The 22594-nt window shown below is 40.8% G+C and overlaps 1 protein-coding gene across 3 annotated transcripts in view; it reads left to right on the plus strand.

The window, feature by feature from the left end:
* The window catches only part of ANO6 (anoctamin 6), a 69089-nt gene that overhangs the window by 41604 nt on the left and 4891 nt on the right, over window positions 1–22594 (plus strand). For all 3 annotated transcript variants that reach the window (XR_013394335.1, XM_077934669.1, XM_077934670.1), the window contains exons 9-19: window positions 1062–1167; window positions 2684–2744; window positions 5918–6063; window positions 10029–10106; window positions 12448–12673; window positions 13492–13661; window positions 15283–15380; window positions 16115–16245; window positions 17286–17491; window positions 19426–19628; window positions 20344–20449. Coding sequence is in view for 2 of the 3 variants with exons in the window: in XM_077934669.1 (XP_077790795.1) it covers window positions 1062–1167; window positions 2684–2744; window positions 5918–6063; window positions 10029–10106; window positions 12448–12673; window positions 13492–13661; window positions 15283–15380; window positions 16115–16245; window positions 17286–17491; window positions 19426–19628; window positions 20344–20449 (1531 nt within the window). In the remaining variant the exon portion in view is untranslated. The remainder of the gene's footprint in view (window positions 1–1061; window positions 1168–2683; window positions 2745–5917; window positions 6064–10028; window positions 10107–12447; window positions 12674–13491; window positions 13662–15282; window positions 15381–16114; window positions 16246–17285; window positions 17492–19425; window positions 19629–20343; window positions 20450–22594) is intronic.

Consider the following 22594-nt stretch of genomic DNA (forward strand, 5'->3'; position numbering starts at 1 on the left):
GGATGTCCCTATTTTCACTGGTTAAATGTTGGAGGGTATGGCGTTATCTGAACCCCTGAGCTGTCTGAAGGCAATCCTGTATAGGGAAGTTTTTTTAAAAAAGTTTAATGTTTTATTTTGTTTTTATATATGTTGAAAGCTGCCCAGTGTGGCTGGGACAATCCAGTAAGTTGTGTGGGGTATAAATAGTAAAATTATCATTATGGAATGGGACATCTGTCATCAGAGAAATGTTGAAGGGTATGCATTCAATGTGAAAAGGTTAAAGTATGCTAAGGCCAGTTAATCTTCAGTGTGTGGTACTGTATTGCCCCACAAATCTCCTGTCATCTGTGACCAATTTCCCAAACTTCTTTTTTGCCTCTGCTCTTATTCCTTTGTTTCATAGTTCTCTAGAGTAATATAGTTTGCAAATCTTTAACAATCCTCTCTTCTGGACATACCATAGGCTTAGAGGGAAATCTCAGCAGTTCTTTTTATACAACTCTCAGCTGAAATCAGTTGAAAAAAATCTGCTGTTGAAACTCACAAACCCGTATAAATATTAGTTTGATTTATGAATTTTAAAAATTGTGATGCTAACGATAATAAAATAAAACACAAAATAGCGATGGGGGAAAATAAAGGCGGAAATCAACAGGGCTATGCTACACAAAGGGTTTTAAGATTGTAGCTGAAGAACAATGAAAGATAAGTTACTGCAGTCTACATACAGAAGATGTGTTTGGAACTCAATTGCAAGAAGTCACATGGAGGGGTGGCATTTTGGAAAGAGAAACAGAAGATGGGAGAAGATTAAGCAGTTCCTCCACTCAATCATTTTCCTAGAGAATGGAGTTATGGAGAAGTTATCACTTCTCCATAACTTGTTTTTTTCTGTACAAATGGGTCACTATGGTAAAAAGCACTATTGTATGTAAAGTCTACTTTGGCCTTATTGAAGTAACTGCAAAGTGGAAACTTAAGGGAGTAAAGCATGCAGGGAGAACTATGAAAGCAGTGAATTAAGCAATTTGTTCATTGAATTACTCAACCTCTCAGATGGATCCTTTCAATTTTAGCCAAGAAGTCTGTGACCCAAACATAGGAGGTAAAATCATCATGTGCCCCCAATGTGATCAAGAATGTACATACTGGAACCTCACAATCACCTGTGAATCGTCCAAGGTAACAACAACATTTACTCTAGCGGATTATGGAAAGGCATTGTTTTCTGGGGCATGAAATTTTATTTTGAAGCGAAGTTAGAAATACATGCAAAAGAAAAAAAGAAAAGAAAAGAGGATGGATACTACATAATAAGACGAGACCACTAATGAAAAGGGGAGAATGCAACTTACTGATTACAACCATTGAACTTGTGCGAAGGTTAAGTTAAAAGACAACCTCAGGAAAAAGCTCATTAGATAAATGTGTCTATTTTTATTTGACTGGGATGTGAAACTTGAAGGCAAGTTCCTATACTGTCTTTCAGTATCCCATCTGTTTGCTCAGGTAAATGACTTTTGGCTTTATGAAGTATCCTTAGGAAAATGGATAGTCCATTAACTTGAATTGCTCCTGTCTACATGTGGTTTGTCCTGCGCATCTGTGTTTGAAGGAGCAAGAGTGATATTCTGGTGCTTCTTATGGCAAGGCAGACCTGGCCACAAACTGTTTTCTTCTCCTTCATAAATAGAGTGACCCAAACCTCACTTTAGAAGAGTAATATAAGGGATATGATAGAGATGAGAATGAAATAAATTGAATAAACAGAGCAAAGATATGAAATCATTGTGTGTGTGTGTGTGTGTGTGTGTGTGTGTGTGTGTGTGTGTGTTTTAATAGCACTAGACTTAGCATGCTTTTCATGTGATAAGCTTATCACATTATAGTTTGCCTTCCACTGGTAGATCTTTTGTTTATATGATGATAAGAATGCAGCAGCTGGAGCTGCTAATCTGTGATATTAGTTTTACACAACCATATTATCATCTGATGGTTGCTGCCATCACATTGGGAATATATAATTTTTGACATTTCATTTGTTTTCAGTTTGCTCAGGTTTTTATGTATGCATTTAATATTCCCAGCACTGAAACATATTTTGCCTCTCTTTTCAGGATAAGTAGGCGTTATAAAATGATTTGCCTTTAAAAACAAAACAAAAAAAACCTTATGTATCACATATTTTGCCGTTTTCCATAATGTGGGACTAGATTGGCGTTACAGTTCTGCTTTCTAAAACTTGGCAGAACACTAAAAAAAGGAAACTTTATTTAACTATAAAATGCAGGCTGTTATCAAGGCAACTTCTCAAACAGTAGCAAGCTGTGTGCCATGGCCATTGCTTCCAGTTGGCAAACGCTTCCTCCCCTCTAGCAAGCAGATGGTCAATGTCTTCAGCTGATTAGCTGTGGGGCAAGAAAGCAGCAAGGAGGTGTCTGAGTTCGGCCCTTCCCCATAAATGATAAGGAATGCTTTTCTTTTGGCATTGTATGCATACTGCAAGGATGTCAAATGTCTATGTGGGGCTTCCATTTCCATGGCAGAAGAGATGGTCTGCCATGTGAAAATCTGTTTCCATGCATAGGTAGCCCCTCTTATGAAATTAGGTGTTGTGTAACAGCCTATGTTCTTTAGCTGTGCCAAAAAAACAATGCAAAATTGTATGCTAACCCCTATTTTTCTGAATGCTTTCCAGAAGCTGTGTATCTTCGATAGCTTCGGAACACTTGTGTTTGCAGTATTTATGGGAGTATGGGGTAAGCTAATTTCAAATACATTATTTGAGGCAGTAGGTTGGGGGGGCTGGGGGGGTTAAATCCAAACCAAAGCCAAAATACAGTGGTACCTTGGGTTAAGAACTTAATTTGTTCCAGAGGGCCGTTCTTAACCTGAAACTGTTCTTAACCTGAGGTAGCACTTTAGCTAATGGGGCCTCCCACGATTTCTGTTTTCATCCTGAAGCAAAGTTCTTAGCCCGAGGTACTATTTCTGGGTTAGCGGAGTCTGTAACCTGAAGTGTCTGTAAACTGAAGCATCTGTAACCCGAGGTACCACTGTATGGCTTTGTTGCTGTGGGTAGACTTCTGGAGGGTCCCATTTCAGACTGCAGGTAATGGTTTCATTTTTGTGTGTGCTCCCCCTTTAAAAAAACCCTGCATGTGATAAACTATTACATCGGGAAAGAGGCACTTGTGTGGGTGAGAAAACGTTTGCTTCTTTCCTCATTTTATTAGTTCATATACTACTGCACACCTGGATAGCTCAGTCGGTAGAGCATGAGACTCTTAATCTCAGGGTCATGTGTTTGTGCCCCATGTTGGGTAAAAGAGTCCTGCAGTGTAGGGGGTTGGACTAGATGACCCTCGTGGTCCCTTATTCTATTCTATGACTCTATACACATAACAGTTGTTAGCAACTAATGTATTAAATGGTCATGGTAAAGTTTTGGGTTGTTGTTTTTTACCCAGAAAGCATCTTGTTTCACTGAATAGATGCTATTTACAAGGTCACAATAACTAGCATTAATCCACCCTGTTTAATCACCATGCTTGCTTGCTGGTGATTAAAATTAGTGCTATATTGAAATCTAATTGCACAGTATGTCAAGTAACATTTAGGCCACCATTAGCACTCTGTAAAGGTGAATATACAGAAAGGTGCCGTTGTAACATTTTAGGCAAATATTACAAATTGACAACAACAGGCTTTCAATGTTAAGTATGTTGCAACTTAGTCCTCCGACACTTAACATTAAAATGGACCAAAACTACCTATTTCCTACAATATTTAAATTGAATATAAAAGACTTGCCAGTAATTCACAATTCTTAAATATTTATTAACAATAATAATTACAGTAATGGAAGAACAACTTACTGAAGTACCCATGGGTCATGTCACCCAACAGCCAACTGCTTCACCATGTGAAATGGCTTTCTGGTGCTATTATAATTTAATACAGGGATTTCCAATGATGCAACACATTATTTTAGTGCATTATATTGACATGCACACTTCCCACAGTGGTGTTCTAACAGCATAGCTTCTGCAAGATTCAAATCCTTGCTAACTGAAAACTCTACTTAGAGTAGGCACCAATCATGGTTAAGGTGAGCAGGGGCAATGTATACCAAAGACAGGTGGGGGTAAGTCCCAGTCCCTTGTTCTTGTCTTAACCATGGCTGAGTTAAAACCCCACACATACACTAGTAGAAGAAGAGGAGCATTACCATCTCCCTCCACCTGTTTTCTTCCCATGCAACACTGCATGCAACACTAATGTCTCACCACAACTGAAACTGATCTGTAGAAAACACAACTTAGAAAAAGAGACAATGCACGTATTTTTGTAAACTAAGAAATCTTCAATAAAAAACACCATGGTTAGCATTGCATCAGGAGAGAGAGAGAGCGCGAGCATGTTACCCACAGCTTTCCTAAATAAAACAGAGATCCTCAAGTTTCTAACAAGAGCTGTGGATTACAAAAAAAGTGTATTGAGGCAACGTGTAGCTAGAAGAAAGCACATCATCCAGCACTGTTATTGAGTTGCATTGTTTGTTGTATGTGACACATGCTGCTGTTGCAGTCATGTCCTGCCTGCTTTGGAGCTTTCTATAGGCATCCAATTGGCCACTGTGAGGATGTAGGGCTGGACTGGCTGGGCCTATGGTCCAGTCCAGAGAAGCTCAGCTCTCCTTAAGTCCTTCAGCTTCCATATGTGCTCAAAAGGCACAGTTTTTGCAACACTAGTGAAGCATTCCTCTTTTCCCCATTGTAATCAAGGTAGGCCCAATTCCTACATTGTGCAGAAAGGACCTCCTGGCTTCTGGCAAAGGCCCTCATCTGCACAGTACTTTGATCATTTAGGTATATAAGGTTTGAGACAATCTTTTGGATATCCTGGTCCCAAACTGTATAGGGCTTTATACACCAAAGCCAGCAGCTTGAAATTTACCAGGGGACACGGGTGGTGCTGTGGGTTAAACACAGATCCTAGGGCTTGCCGATCAGAAGGTTGGTGGTTCAAATCCCCGCGATGGGGTGAGCTCCCGTTGCTCTGTCCCAGCGCCTGCCAACCTAGCAGTTCGAAAGCACGTCAAAGTGCAAGTAGATAAATAGGTACCGCTCTGGCGGGAAGGTAAACGGCGTTTCCATGTGCTGCTCTGGTTCACCAGAAGCAGCTTAGTCATGTTGGCCACATGACCTGGAAGCTGTACGCCGGCTCCCTCGACCAATAAAGTGTGATGAGCGCCACAACCCCAGAGTTGTCCACGACTGGACCTAATGATCAGGGGTCCCTTTACCTTTACCTTTTCTCAATGAAAAGAACAGTAACAGCAGAGAAGGGTCCCTGAAAAACAGTGGTAACCTTCCCCTGCAATGTGTATCTCTAAAGGAGACTTGAGTATGTTTTAGGTCAGGAGTGGGGAACCTGTCGCCTTCTAGATGTTATTGAAGTACAGTGGTACCTCTGGTTGCAAACGGGATCCGTTCTGGAGGCCCGTTTGCAACCTGAAAAGCCCGCAACCTGAAGCACTGTATCTGCGCAGGTGCGCGGCACGATTTCACGCTTTCTGGTACTTCCAGGTCGCTGTGGGGCGCAACCTGAAAAAACGTAACATGAAGCAAACGTTACATGAGATATGACTGTACAGCTCACATAATTTCTGACCATTGGCCACACTGGCTGCTGTGAGTTCTTTCTGCACGTATAGAAATAATGATGCATCACAAAAAGAAGACAATTTAAGTAAAAACAACAACAAAAAATAGTTTCCACTCTTTTCCTTATAAACACCTGGTTGCCATTCCATCAACTGGCAAGATTTGACTCCATTTCTTCACAGATTGGCAAAGAAAACTAATAAACCTTGGATTCGTAATCCTCAGCAGCTAAAATAATCCTTGCTTAATCCTTCTTTCATCAGTTACTTTGTTTCTGGAGTTTTGGAAAAGACGGCAGGCTGAGCTGGAATACGAATGGGACACTGTTGAGTTCTTGGAGCAAGAAGAACAAGTACGTCCCGAATATGAAGCGAGATGCCATCGCGTCGTAGTGAACGAAATAACACAGGTCTGGATAGGTTTGGTTTTTTAAAAAATGTGCTTAGATATATTATAAGAAAAGTTCTTTGGACTCTATCAAGTCCAGTATTTTTGTCAGGAGCCAGATCTATTTGTAGAAATGTATATCAGCTAAGCGGAATATAATGCAATACAAACAAAGAATCACTTTTCATTACTATGCCCTTGTTTTCTGGTATTTCTGCCTAGAATCACTTTTCATTACTATGCCCTTGTTTTCTGGTATTTTTAAGAATGTTGTTGTTGATTACTGGTAGTTTTAACTTGCATTTTTTATGTTGTACCCTGCCGTGGTATTAATACCTTAAGCAAATAATATATAAAATAAAATATTACATAGATAAAACTCCAACCTCAGGAATTTTGGGTGGAAAGGCTTGGAAAAGCATCTTCAGGAAACCTGGGACTGCTCCCGGGAACCGGGGACATCTGGTAACCCTATGTTAGCTAGGGATGGTGGGAATTGTAGTCCCAAACATCTGGAGGGCCGGAGTTTGCCTGTGCCTGCTCCAGGCAATGGAATGGCTCTTCTTTTCTTATCTCAGTGGCTGCGATCTCCTGGGTGATGTGGACACTATTAGGCAGTTGAATGCACAAGTGCGTTCTGTCCATTTCCTTCCTTCCCTCCCACCCCTCCGCATGGCCCTGGGCTCTGGCAACCTAAGCTACACCCCTGGGGCAAATGAAAAGCTGTTCAGTCCCATGCCTAAGAAAGCATGGATCAAGCAGAAAACCATTTGGACCCATGCATTCTAGTGTGGAAGGGTGGACGAGCTTTAAAGCAGACCGCTAACCCATCTGTTCACACAGACTGGCAGCTGCTCTCCTGGGTTTCAGGCAGGAGTTTTCCTAGCCTGGGAATTCATCCCAAGAGCCTGACACCTTTAAAGGATATGCTCCACTACTGAGCTCTGGCCCTCGTTCTGTTATATTTCAATTACGTATTCAATTATATAATAAGTTTGTCACTGCCTGAGTACTGCACATTTTAAATTCATAGTTCGGCTCTGGGGGGAAAGACCCAAACTTATTCTAATGACCTAGTAAAGTTCTCATATTAGAACTTTATTTCATCCTGGAAAGGAGGCTGTTCTGAGGGCAAGTCTCACCATCAATAAATAAGGCTCATGTCATCAGCCATAACTAGGAGTCAAAGGATATATTTCATAGCAGATTGTAATTTACGTGGAGGATTATGGAGTAAAGGGGGATAGTTTACAATGCTTTCCCATAACCTCCATCTGAAATGAGTTGATTTATATTTTCTAAAGCAGGGGAACTATTTAATATGATGTTGGGTATGAGGCAGGTGCTTGCATAATATACTACAACACAAATCTAAAGCAATATGATGAAAAAGAAAATCATTCTATGACTGGAATGGGTGCCATGTGAACAGAAGTTTATTTATTGTAATATTGATGCACCAGCTTTTTTCCTTTTTTTTTTAGTGTTCACAGGTGGTTTCCAAAAAAACCAAACATACACATGAAAATAAATCCAATGTTTACAGTATAAAGCAATTTAAAGCTAGCGCTCTCTCTATATATATATATATATTTAAAAGTAAGAAACCTCCAACTAATTTTGAATAACAGTGCTTTCACCAGAAATATTCAATATTCACATGGCTTTTCTGCTCAGAGATACCAAAGAGGGACCTCTTTGCTTTGAGCTATACTTTTGGATAAGGACTGGCTGAGTGGTTGAGAGATCTGATTGGCTAGAGAATGGTAGATTGACAGAAATGTCTGCAGAGCCTCTCTTGAATTCAAATGGAAGGATTAAATGTGTGTGAAACAGTATGCGGTTTTGATTTCATTTTATTTCTTTTGTAATCACTTGCCATTGGCCTTGGTAGGGCTGTGCCCCATTAGCTCTAGTGGAACAACCTCCCGCTGCCTGGTTCTGAGCAGAGACTACTGCTGGAACTTCCCAGGGGACAGAATTCCTGATGCCTGGAATCCTTATCTTCTCAAGGACAAACTCCAGAGCAGAACTTATTGGCAGAACTTGAAACACTATGCAAGTTGTATGGGAGAAAGAAGCTCCCTGAGATACTCAGGGCTTTACTGGTTAAACAAAAACAACAGCTGCAGTACTTTGAGTTGTCTGAAAGAGTCTGGAATTTGATGTAAACAGTCGCAAATAGTTTCATTACCAAGAAATAGTGTGATGACTTTGTCCTTACTCTGAAAGAATGGTCATCAACAAATTGGAAGGTGTCTAAAATGTCAAGCCTAACAATATATATTTGGCTGAAGAATGGCAAGAAACTATTTTAATTTTAATTTTATGAAGACCAAATATAGTTTAGGTATTAAGAGTTTTTGTGACACATGGCTGGTATTGATGTTTATACACCTATGCATTAAATTCAATTTGCTAAATTGACCTAAATAAATATCTCACCTGAGCTTTATCTCTTTCATTCTGTAGTCCAATATAGCAAGAATATTGATACTCATGAAGGCATGCCAGCTAATTTGCACCTAATATCATCTTCCCGAACATGGAGAATTCCAGATTAGCATTTATGAATATGTGGCATTTTCCCTACAATATTTTTATTCTAACATTATTATCCTCCAGTATTGAAATCTAGCTTCAACCCTTTGAAGAAAAATCTTTTGTTCTCCATTTTTGGTGCTGAAAAGCAATGAAATTGTTTTTCTCACTGTTTTGTTCTTTGTTGCCAATTCTTTAATGTTTTTGAGGTAGCATCAAAAAGCATATCACCTACCACTCTCACCTAGGGGGAAACTGCTTTCAGGTTATGCTATGGTGATCAGATACCTATTTGTTATTGCACAGCGAGTATAATTTACTTTTACTTTTAAGTCAGTTGATTATTGACCTGAATGGGTCTCAACTGCTTGCATCTTGTGTTAAACAATAGCAAATGTTAGTAGTGAGATTTTTGAAACTGCATTATTTTCAAGCAAATCTCAGTGCTGTCTCTCTGCTTTCAGCAAAGGGAATTTTCTATAATCCTTTCAAATTGTAAGCTTTTCCTTTGACAGAAACTTAAAAGCACATTTTGCTTTTTACTTTTACTTAAAATCAAAAAGGTGGCAGAGCAACTTTTAAACTGATGCCAGGGAAGGAGAAGAGGCATGTCTGCCTTGGAACAAAGGATAAAGCAGAAAATATTTGTGATCATTCAAGTGCAGGAGAGGTAGAACCAGACACTGAGAGGGCAGTGTCACATGACAGCAATTCAAAGAAGTCAATATATTTTACACAGTATATTTTCCATACATTTAGAAATGATCCACAGAATTACTTTAGGCATGGCCTTTTCTCCTTTGAAGAGTATATCCCCAACGTATATCTCAGGCTAGCCCAAGACATTTTTGCCGCCTGAGGCAAAACAGAAAATGGTCCCACCACGGCCATCACCCACACACTAACACAAATGTCATGGTGCCAAGTAACTAGTGCTGGTTGGTTTATTTTCACCTTCAGAGAGAAGATAGAGTGATCATAAATTAGAAAAGTTAACCATTTGCTGCCCTTCCATGACACCCAAAACCTGTCGCCTGAGGTAACAACCTCTCTCTGTCTAACAGCAGAGCCAGTGTTGGGGGATACTGTGCACTGCTTTTGAAATTCCTTACAATTCCAAAAGCCTTTTCCTAAATGACATTAGGAGAGCTGTTGTTCTGAGAAACCCAAAGCTCCTTTAGATGCATGGAACTAGTTGCAGAGTTTTTTGGGGGGCAGCCCATGTTTTTTGAGGACTATGTAATTTTAGCATGATAACCCGCTGAAGCCTCTCAAAACTATATTCAACAATGCTCAGACAGGTTGAGGACGATATGTGAAGCTAAGTATTTTAATCTGGAAACATAAAAAACACAAACGAACTGTTTTCCTGAAACACTGAGCTACGTGAAAAAGAAACGTGCATATTAACAAAGCGAATTCTTTCTTGATCCCCTTTCTTCACAGCAAGAAGAGCATATCCCCTACACAGCTTGTGGAAAGTGCGTGAGGATGACCTTCTGCACGAGCGCTGTCTTATTCTGGGTAAAGTTTCCACAACTGCCACTTGTCATTTATTTAGCTTCGCCAGCATGATAGATTCTGTAAAGCTTAAATGGTTATGGCCCCTTCCTGACGGATGGCTGTTCATGTGTTGGACTCATTTCTCACGGCTGTACTGCTTCAGAATTGCACAGGACTTTTCTTTTCTTAAAAACAGAAAAAAACACAACTTAGTACATTAATACATTTCTGCACATGGAAATCTCATTTCGGAGAAAGTTCCGGCCTGACATTTTAAAGCTTTTCATGGGTTATTTTTGTCTTAAGAACACTTTGAAAAACAGCTCTCCTTTCAAAGGAGACAGTGCAAGGCACTGCGAGAATTGAGCCATGCGAGCAACCGTGCCTTTAAACTGGATCTCAGAATGGCAAGGATTCCTCACTTTGTTCTCCCTCACCTCCAAGAAAGCATCTTTCTTCCTTATGCCAGGCTTGATCCCTTACCTTGTCCCATTTTCCCTCTTTTTATGCTATCCTGCATTGAATTTCAGGTGTTTTTGCCTAGCTGGACTTCTCTCCTGATGGCTCCATTTCTGGATTTCTGTCTCCTTACTCCCATCTCGATCCCCCATCTCTTCTGAACCCCCTTCTTACCTCTTGTGCATCAGCTTGAGTTCTTGGATACTTTGGCTCATTTCCTTCACAGGTTATATTTCAAAGGTACGTTTTAAAAGATCTACAAATGATACGTATGTGCACAGCAGAACATGATACCAGCAGCTTCTATAATAGGACTCATGTTCTAGGGAGCTGAGATAGATAACGGCTGGCCTGGCACTTGGGAGAAAACATAACGGTTTTTTGCCATGAAGTGATGGTCAGTCCAAACCTCGTTACCTTTCCTGCCACTTTTCAGATGTGTTGTTCCAGGCATCTGGGTCAATAGTGTGTTACAGATTACAGTGGTACCTCGGGTTACATACGCTTCAAGTTCCGCTAACCCAGAAATATTACCTTGGGTTAAGAACTTTGCTTCAGGGTGAGAACAGAAACCGCATGGCTGCGGCGCAGCGGCAGCATGAGACCCCATTAGCTAACGTGGTGCTTCAGGTTAAGAACAGTTTCAGGTTAAGAACGGACCTTCGGAACAAATTAAGTACATAACCAGAGGTACCACTGCAATGGGTCTTTTCCTACCCGTTTCATCTGATTAAGAGAGCAAAGCTGGGTGTCCTTTGCTCCCCCACCCCCACCCCAATTCCAGCTTAATTCAAAGGAGAAACTAAAAGAAGTCTATACAGCCATGGGGGGAAATGTGTGGCATCATGGAAGAGTTTCAAAAATAGTTCCAATGTGCACTAGCCAATGCCAGTGGTAGGATTGTCATTAGCACGGCTGTAGATACTGCCATGGAAGTGCTACTGTAATCTTCCTCTTAAGGAACATACCACAGGGCTACGAGAAGGAAGGACATTGCAATGAGCAGAGGCAACTGGCAAAAGGAGGAAGCTAAAATTATATTCAGGGCTGGAGGGGTGAAATTTATTACAGAGTGCTGCACTGCATGCTATTCTTGTGTTCCTGTCTATCTCCCTTTCTCCACTTTTCCTTTCACCCTCCATTTCCAGTTCCCAGTGCTCACCTATCTGTTTTCTCCCGCACAAATAGATATTGTGGATGCTGTTGTAGGAAATGTTTTCTGTACCAGAAATGAAGTAGAAAATTCATAGGTTGCCAGCTTTCAAGAAGTAAAATCCAGGACAAGAAGTTGTTGAGCTTTTTTTTAGGAAGACCCAAGCTTTTTTCTGAGATAAGCCCCCAAAATACAATTTTTCAATTGACTTGCATAAGATCCAGGACAATTTCCCCCCAGAAATTCCCCCCAGACATCAATTCCAGCTTGGAAATCCCAGTACTGTCCAGGAAAATCTGGTCATATGGCAGCCCTAAGATTCAGCGAACCCATATTTACTGTTGGGTGAAATTTAATGTCTTAAAAAATGAGTTACGATTTGGGAGTTTAATTATGTTCAGGAAGTTTAATTATGAGAGGAATGAAATGCATTGTAGGTATATGCATCAGAATAATAGTATATTGATTGCTATATACAATCAATCAGTGGCATGGAGGAAAGTCGGTGTTAACGATTGCATAGACACTTACTGATACATTTAAACACACTTTTGAAGAATGTATAAATCTAATATATTTGTATTTATAGTTTCATTTACTTTTTCTATAATTATATATGTTACGGTGTTTATATAATAAATTCATCAATTAAATGTGTGTGTGTGTATGCATGCTATATATGTGTATATATGTGACACATAAAATATATCATACTTATTTCATAGCAGTTTCATTGTTATTTGATTTCAGATCCTGCTCATTATCGCCTCGGTTATTGGCATAATTGTTTACAGGCTGTCTGTTTTCCTGGTGTTTTCCGCAACGCTCCCAAGGCATATCAATGGCACCGAAGCCATCCAGAAGTACTTGACTCCGCAAGCAGCAACTTCAGTTTCTGCTTCCATCATAAGCTTCATCATCATTATGATTCTGAACATGATCTATGAGAAAGTAGCAATCATGATTACTGACTTTGGTAAGATGATCTCTTGCCCCAGCTACAAAGCCTTTCAGAGTAAATGGAGGAAAACGTTGTGTTCTTAAGGGGTAACTCAGCAAAACAGGGTGCCTCTGCCATGTATTTGAGAACTTTCCCCACCATTGCTTGCAATGACTTCTAAAGATTTTAAAGTTCAGGCTTTCTCAGTTAACAAAGAAATGACATTCAGCTCCTTGCCTAAGGAATCCTTCTATAGCCAGCATGAAAGATCAATTGTTTACAGCTGTATATTTATGAAACTGACAAAGCACGGAAGATTACTGTAATAATTCCAGCCTTATGAAAATGGATCAGCACTGCATAATGCATTCAATTACATTCGGTATTGTTTATAGATAGCGTAGTCATTTTCTTGTAAATAAAAAGGGGAAGAATCACTGTTTGAAACCCTTCATGCCTTAGTAAATAGCGAAAACAGAGCAAACACTGCTGGTTTCCTTCCCATCCAGGTCATTTACATTAAAGGAGCTGTCCTATTTTGGCGCATCTAAAGTAGCTTCATTTTAATATTCTTTCATTTGCATCACATCAAAATGTTATGTTCATTATGTATTGAATCTGCTGGAGGCTTTTTGCATTGAGAATTGCTGCTTGTTCTTGTGTGGAAGAGCACATATTTCCCCCCCTTTTTATAACACGTTGTCATGAAATTAACATAATGGCTACAGTATATTAGAGAACTCCAAATAATCTAAATTATAAAGATGTAAATTGTATTCAAGTCTACAACATACATATCTCTAAAGCTCTTCTCGAGTTAACCATTTCTCTCTCCCTCACCCCTTAAACTACAGAACTACCAAGGACGCAGACCGATTATGAAAACAGCCTCACCATGAAGATGTTCTTGTTCCAATTTGTCAACTATTATTCTTCCTGTTTCTACATTGCATTCTTTAAGGGTAAATTTGTAGGTTACCCTGGCGACCCTGTTTATTGGCTGGGGAAATACAGAAATGAAGAGGTATGGATGAACTACCTGCAGTGGGTTTTCCTCTCTTCATTTTTAAAAATTTTTCAGCTAGAAGTGTTAGGGTCAAACCAGATGTTACACATAGTTGGAAGTAACATTAGCTAAATATCATTTTTAAAGAAGTTTTGTGCAGAAGGGAAAGCAGATGCTTAACCCTTTCCCGACTGTTTTTCATGAACTTCAAAGTAGGAAAACAGACACAAGATGAATGCTGCTGCTGCTGCGCTTTTCCCAGTTCCCCCTTCAAAAGCTTAATTTGATTTTTGAAAAGCCCATCGTGGTAATATTATACATGTATGTGTGTAACATCTAGTTTGGCCCTGAATCTTGGCCACTTCATCAGTTTCAAGAGATACATGGGAATCAGTGATGGTGTTAAAGTTTGGTGGGATTGGGATCTCGCAATGGTAAACTGAAGAACTCAGCTTCACAGCTACCGCCATTTAGAGCTGAGACCAAAGCCTCCAAGCTCATATTCCATCAAACCTCAGGTGCCATAACTTCTTGCAGCCACAGCTGATCCCCCTCCCCCCAAAAAATAACTTAACTGCAATGATTTAGGGAAGCTTTTAATGTTTGAAGTTTTATTCTGTTTTTAATGTTCTGTTGAAAGCCGCCCAGAGTGGCTGGAGAAACCCAGCCAGATGAGCGGGGTAGAAATAATAACTGGTGGTGGTGATGATATGGTGATGGAGAGGCCTCACAAAATGGTCAACATTGCTTGAAATAGCAGATGATTTGCTTACTTCCCTTAATGGATGTGAACACTGCAAATGGCAATACCACTGTAGACAACATGGTGCTGTTACTATTCCACACCTGTAAAAAGAATCTTTGGGGCTGCTTCAGCCCCTCCACTCTCCTCACCGCAACCCCACATAACTAAATTATGAGAAATGTAAGTGCCCTGAATCAGATCAGGGCACTGACAGAAGCAGATAGGGCCAGCCCAAGACATCTTGCTGCCCAGGACAAAGGCAATATGGTGCCTTTCACTCTGTGATTCTTCTTTCAACACTGACAATAGGACACAGACCTGCACCATATCCGAGGACAGCAAGCTAACTTTTAGACCCAAGGCAGGCAACTGCAAGGCATTCAGAACACTCCAACTTCTTGCTTCACTGCCTAAAAGCAGGGCGAGTTCTGGAAGTAGGCTTCTGAGTGAGTGTCCTTGACTGCAAGATTAACTATATGCTATTCCCACACTGGTAATCAATTATTTTGGAGGGCACCGATTATGGTTAAAGGTAAATGTAGTTCTGCTGCAGACATTACACAAGTTTAATCTCTAAACTTTGTGGGCTGAAGACTACAGGAGCCATATGTAAGCTATTCTTTGCTTTTCGGAGAAAAAGTCTGGTATAAATGAAGCAAATTTATTAAAAATGAAGGTGTTACATTTTTTAGCAATAATCACCAATGTTAGATAGTTTGTGCATTTTTCTGAATAGTTATCTGAATAGAATGATGCTAAACAAAACATTATGCTAGTCTTTTTGAAGGAACAGAACATATTTTAATATGTTTTCATTAATTGAAAGTTCGTTCCCTGCAGCTAATGAGCTGGAAAAATTCATGTCCACCCTCCCCCTTCTTCTTCCAATCCTAGTGTGATCCAGGTGGATGTCTCCTTGAACTTACAACACAACTGACAATAATAATGGGAGGCAAAGCAATCTGGAATAATATACAAGAAGTGCTTCTTCCGTAAGTAAACAGTAAATAGTGTTGATAGCTAGGAGTCAAAGCCAAACCTGAATTTGAATACAGGGTGGTTGTTTTTAGTGAACCTGAATTTAAACCTCTTGGTTGCTTTGAGCTCACAGCAGAAGGCAGCCCCTAATACACAAAAAGCTGCAACTGATTTTTTTTTTACAAAAGCAGTTTAATGATCAGAAATTCATGAGGACTCCATAGGAAGTGAGAAACGGCCTCATCCAGTCCTACAGATTTGGGAAATAATAATGAACAATGAGATAGTTGTGCCTTATTTTACTTTCTGAAACGTAGGACTGGTTCAAACTATGACACTGAGTTACTTCTCGGAATGTTGGAAATTTTAAGAAACAAGTGGCAGTGGATTAAAGCAAGCTCCAGAAACATTAGTCTCCATCAATGGAAAACACAGCAACATATGCTTTTGACCATGAAGAGGTCATGAATGGAATCCCTATTCTCTATTGTTTTGTCTCCATTTTTTTTAAAAAGGTAGAAAAATGAGGATCCAAACAGGCCAAATCCATCAGAACCTATACAGATGACATAATGAATGGATCTCCCAGTGTAACATGTAGCTTGACCTTGCCTGTATCTGCCAGAAAAGGCAAAACTGAGCCCATTATTATCAAAGCAAAGAGGCAGACTTAGCTATTCCATATTGGACAAAAATTGCATGATTTCTACCATAAAGAATAAATCTAGCTGGTGATCTCCATTCATAGGTGGCTTAAGAACCTGATTGGAAGATTTTGTTCAGCTTCACGGTCTGAGAAAGTTGTCCCTCGCTGGGAACAGGACTACCACCTGCAACCCATTGGCAAACTTGGATTGTTTTATGAGTATCTTGAAATGGGTAAGCTGGCTGCTATAATTCTCTTTAATAATTAACCTTCTATTAATAAAAGCAGAATGGGTGGATTCTGCTAGATTGGATGGCTGGACTATTCCTTTCTTTAAAAAAAAAATCTGAACACAGAGTTTTTAACTGTGGTTGTACACAAGACATTAGAGTTGCACTTACCTGAGAGTAAGGTAAAGGTAAAGGTACCCCTGCCCGTACGGGCCAGTCTTGACAGACTCTGGGGTTGTGCGCCCATCTCACTCAAGAGGCCGGGGGCCAGCGCTGTCCGGAGACACTTCCGGATCACGTGGCCAGCGTGACATCGCTGCTCTGGCGAGCCAGAGCCGCACCCAGAAACACCGTTTACCTTCCCGCCAGTAAGCGGTCCCTATTTATCTACTTGCACCCGGGGGTGCTTTCGAACTGCTAGGTTGGCAGGCGCTGGGACCGAACGACGGGAGCGCACCCCGCCGCGGGGATTCGAACCGGCGACCTTTCGATCGGCAAGCCCTAGGCGCTGAGGCTTTTACCCACAGCGCCACCCGCGTTACCTGAGAGTAAATACCTCTGAATACAGTGGGGCTTTACTACAGAGTGAACAACCACATGATTGTTCTCTAACTGTACTATTTAATGTTGCTCTCTTGCACATATATATATATATATCTCAAAAAGATTTCTACACACCCTGTGTCCTGATTGGCATTATAAATTCCTTTTTACAATGCCGTTGGTTTCTTGCTGGCTACAGAGTGCAGATAATGAATGAAATGAACTAAGTATTACTCACAGTAATTTACTCAGAGTGAGTTAATGAAGGTGACTAAGATGGGTCCCTTAGTTTCAATGGATCTAGTCTGAGTAAATCTTAGCTGAATATCACCCATAGACTTTGGGTAACTTTCCCATACTTTTCTGATCCAAGAACCCAGCTCTTTCAAGTGATCTAGAGTAGCTCTGTTTAGCCACTGGGTTTGGCATGCCTGACTTTTGAAAGCGCACACAATGCTAATTAATATTTCACCAGTGTTTGTCACATTTCTCATTGGCAGTTATACAGTTTGGATTTGTCACTTTGTTTGTGGCCTCGTTCCCACTGGCTCCTCTTCTGGCACTTATGAACAATTTACTGGAAATACGTATAGACGCCTGGAAGATTACCACACAGTTCAGGCGCATAGTTCCTCAGAAAGCTCAGGACATAGGAGCATGGCAGCCCATCATGCAAGGAATAGCTCTTCTTGCTGTGGTGACCAATGTAAGTACAGTCTTTAAGTAGTAACAATTTGGGATCTGAAATGCCAAACAGTTATTTCCCATGGGGAAGTGTTCTTCAATCAGTTGTAATGTCCGTTCTCCACATTCGCACCTTCGAACAGTATGAAATTGTTGACATGTTAGATGTTCTCCATTTCCTTGAGGAATGAGAAGTCCAGCGACAGTGGTACCAATGGTTGGTTGGTTGCTTGGTTTGTTTGTTTTTTATGAGATACCAATTAAGACTCATGGTGCCTTTGTGATATCTGTTTGTATACAAGCTGACCATCTTGGGTTGTACTTTATTGCACATTCTATTTTGTTCTTATTTTGTATTGCGCTTTAAATTGTTATGACCCATTGCAAGACAATGTGTGATGACAGCTGGTATATAAATATTATAAATTAAATAAGCATATTCCCTTTGCTTTCTCTTTCTCCCTTTGAGGACAGGGTCAACAAACCCTACTGCAATGAATTTTGCTAAGGCTCTGCGGTAGGAGTTTCCACTCAATTAAACTGGCTGGTGCCAGGTTTAGTGTCCAAAATTTACTGCTAGCTGGCACCATGCTAGAGGCATTCCCCTTACTCTTTTACACAGGAGGAGGGAATGCATCTTCTGAGATGCCTCTGGCAACACTAACTAGTAAGTCACTTAAAAAGAAGTCTTGTGTGGTTTTTCTCCTGAGTCGATGTTTTCTTCATCTAAAAAGTTCAATTGTTTTCAAATGGACTCAGGTGGTTTGATCATAGAACAGCCAAATAATTATTGCCTCCTAAGTTTTACTGAGAGCTGACTTATTGAAATTAATGGATCAAAGTTTGCCATGGCTATTAATTTCAAGTGGGTCTACTCTTGAGTAGAACTAGCACGGATTGCAACCCTTAGTAACAATAGCCACTGAAAATGCACAGTGGCCCAGGAAGCCTGACTGTCATAACCGCAGCAGAGACTTTCTAAAATAAAAAAATAAAAATCCCTAAAATAGTTGATGCCATGCTTCTTTTACAGCGAGTTCCATTTCTTTCCACTTTATGGATTACACTGCAAAACTGGCAGAACTTTAAGTGGATATTGTACAAAGCTACCTTGGCACTTAAGAGTTCATGCAGCAGAGCTGACATTGCTATATTCAGTTGCCAAGCATAAGCCCAGGTTTCATTTGTTCTGGGGTAATAGGAAAAGTGATCACGTCTTGGAACATTGAAATCAGATATTTTTTTTAGTGTGATCCTCTTTTTAAAAAAAACAGCCTACAAATGGTGGGGTGGGGAGTTTATTTTTACAGAGCATCCAGAAGAATATATTCTCCTGCGTGTGTCATCACTGCTATTGCACATCTGGAAATCATTTGAAAGAGGTGAAAGTTTATGTGGGAAGAATACTGGAGGGGTGAAGAGAGAAAGGCAGCGTAAAGAGCAAACAGGTTACACTGAATTCCAAATAACATTTCGCAATAACTCAGTGTTCTTATACATAGGAAAAGTGGGAAGCGTGGACAGCATTAGAAAGGTATAATATTGTGATCACTCAGAGGGTGTTCCCTACTAGCATGCAAAAACCTGATTCTTATAATCATTTCTGCAAAGCCACCAGGGTATTACATCCACAGTTTATTGCATGCATTGTGTGGTCGTCTGCCAGGGAAAAGCTGCTTATGTTTTATCCCACCCTCCCACCAGGGACACAGACCATTGCACATAGCCTGTTGTGGGTACAATCATAATGGAAACAGGAAGGGAGTTGAGATTTTTTGCCAGCCAGAAACTGGAGAAATCTGGATGTGTTGCGCTTCTGTTTTGTACAATAATATATTTCCCATTTCCAGACAGAGACAGATACAGACACACACACACACATTCCCTCTCTCTTTGTATAAAATTCTACCTAGATGCAGTTAAATCTTGCCCATTTCCCTCTCTTTTCAAATGCAGGCAATGATAATTGCTTTTACGTCCGATATGATTCCACGCCTGGTGTATTACTGGTCATTTTCCGTTCCTCCCTATGGAAGTCAGAGCACTTACTCCATGAAGGGGTACATAAACAACACACTTTCCGTCTTTGCTGTGTCAGACTTCAGAAACGAAAGCAAGCCAGCCGCTCTTCCCATGTTTGCCAACCAGACAACATGCAGGTAAGTCTATTTTCCCATTTAAAATAGCATATATATATATATATATATATATATGGATATATACAGTCATACCTTGGTTCTGAAATGCCTTGCGAGCTGAACTATTTGACTCCCGAACGCCACAAACCCAGAAGTGAGTGTTCTGGTTTGCAAATCTGCTTTGGAACCTGAACGTCTGACGTGGCTTCCGAGGCTTCCAACTGGCAATCGGAAGCGGCGCCTTGGTTTCCGAACATTTTGGAAGTCAGACAGACTTCTAGAACGGATTCTGTTCAACTTCCAAGGTCTGACTGTATATACACTCACTCACTCTCTCTCTCTCTCTCTCTCTCTCTCTCTCTCTCTCTCTCTCATACACATGTGTCTTTACTTCTACTTTACCTCTAGGCATTTTAAAGTAATAGTAAACATTGGTCAAAAAGAGAAAATAAAAAAATAAAAGATTGTTTAGTGTCAACAAAATAATGGATTTCAGTAGATGTGATTTATCTGCATTTTGTTCTCATTATGGGACAGCTGCATATTCCTGCATTGCAGGGGGTTGGACTAGATGATCCTCAGGGTCCCTTCCAACTCTATAATGCTACAGTTACATTCTGCTTAACTTGTGTGTTACCTTATCAGGAGAATGGGATGGATTTTGCTCCCCCTTCTGGCCTGAGTGCCATATTGCAGAGTCTGCTGAAATGATTGCTTCATTGTCTTTGACTGTTAGGTACCGGGATTTCCGATACCCCCCTGGGCACGAACATCAATATGAACACAATATCTATTACTGGCATGTTATTGCAGCCAAGCTCTCATTCATCATTGTCATGGAGGTCAGTATATTTCCTCCTAAAAGGAGTTTCTTCATCATTTTGTATTAAAAACCATGTCAGCATGTGTCTTCCATTCCTTCATCCTAAAGTTGCAGTAGTGCCCTTTGTATACCTTGCGTAAGCCCAGCCATGCAATGGGGTGAAAATTTCTCAGGCATGTTTTTCAGAATTTTCCTGGTGCGATCCTCATGAAAATCAATAAATTTGGGTGGGGGAGTTGAGGGGGGTGGGGAATAAGCAAACAGATTTTTCTGATCTCAATGGAAACAAAACTTGCCATGCAGTTTTGGTGCAGCCTGCCTCAATGGCATACATTTCGGAAGAAAAACATACGAAAATTGTGCAAAATGAAATCCTCATGAATGTCCTCCATCTAAAGCAAGTCTAAACAAAAGCTAGCAGTTCTTCCCTTTCTCCTCTACGGTGGAGGGTAGAGATATACTGAGCAAATCTTGAATACTGTTTTTGGGGTGGGTTGTTTTTGTTTTTTTTGTTTTTGTTTTTTTGTTGTTTTTTTAACTGCCTTTCTGGAGACTGAGATGGGGGAAAAACAAAAAGGCAAAAAGTTTGTGAATGCATTTTAAAATTTATGTTATTAGTAGCTGTTTTTTAACTCTGTCTGTAAGGATATTAAACTCCACTAAGATCTCTGCCTGCCACCCTAGTTGGGAGTTAAAAGTAAAGCCTGCCAAAAAAAGAAAAAAAGAGCCATTGCACAAAAATCCCAATTTTCACCTTCACTTGGTTAACTATTTGTTTTTTTTAGACGTTTGTGTATTGCTTAATTATTCACACTTCTAAGCAGTGTCCTTTTACATCAAAACAATCCACAGAAAATGGGACAACGAAGCAATAAACGTTTATCACAAAACTAGACTACCTCAAAGTGCCGGCTGGAACAAGAAAGTCTGATTCAGGCACCTGAAGTTCCGCAATAATAATTTTATAATAGTAATAATTTTATTATTTATACCCGCCCATCTGTCTGCAAGGGGAGGGAGCTGTCTAATCTCGGTTGGGATGGAATCCCACAGCCTTGGGCCCACAACACTGAATGCGCAGGATGGCAGCGATGGTGCAAAACATAAAATACATTCAAACTTTCAGCTCGGGGAAACACTGGTTCTTCACAAAGGGGGTAACTGTGCAGCTAGGAAGCTGCTGTCCCCCCAGAGTCTGTCCCCAGGGAGGACTCCAATGAGGGTCCTTCTCTGTCCATACTGCACAAACAGTGCCTAGCTCTGCGGTCTCCGTGGTAGGTAGCACATTGGGATGGCAGAGATAAACAGCTGCATGGCTGGCGCTTTCCTAGCAGGGAGCGGAGAGAGAAATAAATTGCCACCTGGGCATGCTCTCAGAAACTCTCTTAGCAACCAGCAGGAAACCTTAAAGAAACATTTCCCTTTGCCATGCATTAGAGGTTGTTTCTTTGCATCTCCAGATTAGATTGATCCTTTGAAATGAACGTGAATGTGCAGGTCCTCATGCGTCTGTTATCTGAGTGCACATAGGTCATATCTGCACTATGAATTTAAAGTGCTATTGTATCGTTTTGAACAGTAATGGCTTCCTCCCCACAAAACAATCCTGGGAACTGCAGTTTGTTAAGGGTGCTGAGAAATGTTGGGAGACCTCTATCACCCTGCCACAGTTGCCAGAGTGGTATAACAATCAGTCTCCTTTCCCGGGGAATTCTGGGAATTGCAGTTCTGTGCAGGGAATAAAGGTTAATGTAAAGGGACCCCTGACCATTAGGTCCAGTTGTGACCGACTCTGGGGTTACGGCGCTCATCTCGTTTTAGTGGTCGAGGGAGCCGGCGTACAGCTTCCGGGTCATGTGGCCAGCATGACTAAGCCGCTTCTGGTGAACCAGAGCAACGCACGGAAACGCCATTTACCTTCCCGCTGGAGCGGTACCTATTTATCTACTTGCACTTGACGTGCTTTCGAACTGCTAGGTTGGCAGGAGCAGGGACTGAGCAACGGGAGTTCACCCTGTCGCGGGGATTCCAACTGCCGACCTTCTGATCGGCAAGTCCTAGGCTCTGTTGAGTCACCTAACCTGACAATTCTCAGCACCCTGAAGAAACTGCAATACCCAGAATTCTTTGGGAGAAGCCGGGACAGTTAAAGTGGTGTAGCAAC

Source organism: Podarcis muralis, chromosome 10, assembly GCF_964188315.1.
Source record: "Podarcis muralis chromosome 10, rPodMur119.hap1.1, whole genome shotgun sequence".
NCBI classification, from domain to species: domain Eukaryota; kingdom Metazoa; phylum Chordata; class Lepidosauria; order Squamata; family Lacertidae; genus Podarcis; species Podarcis muralis.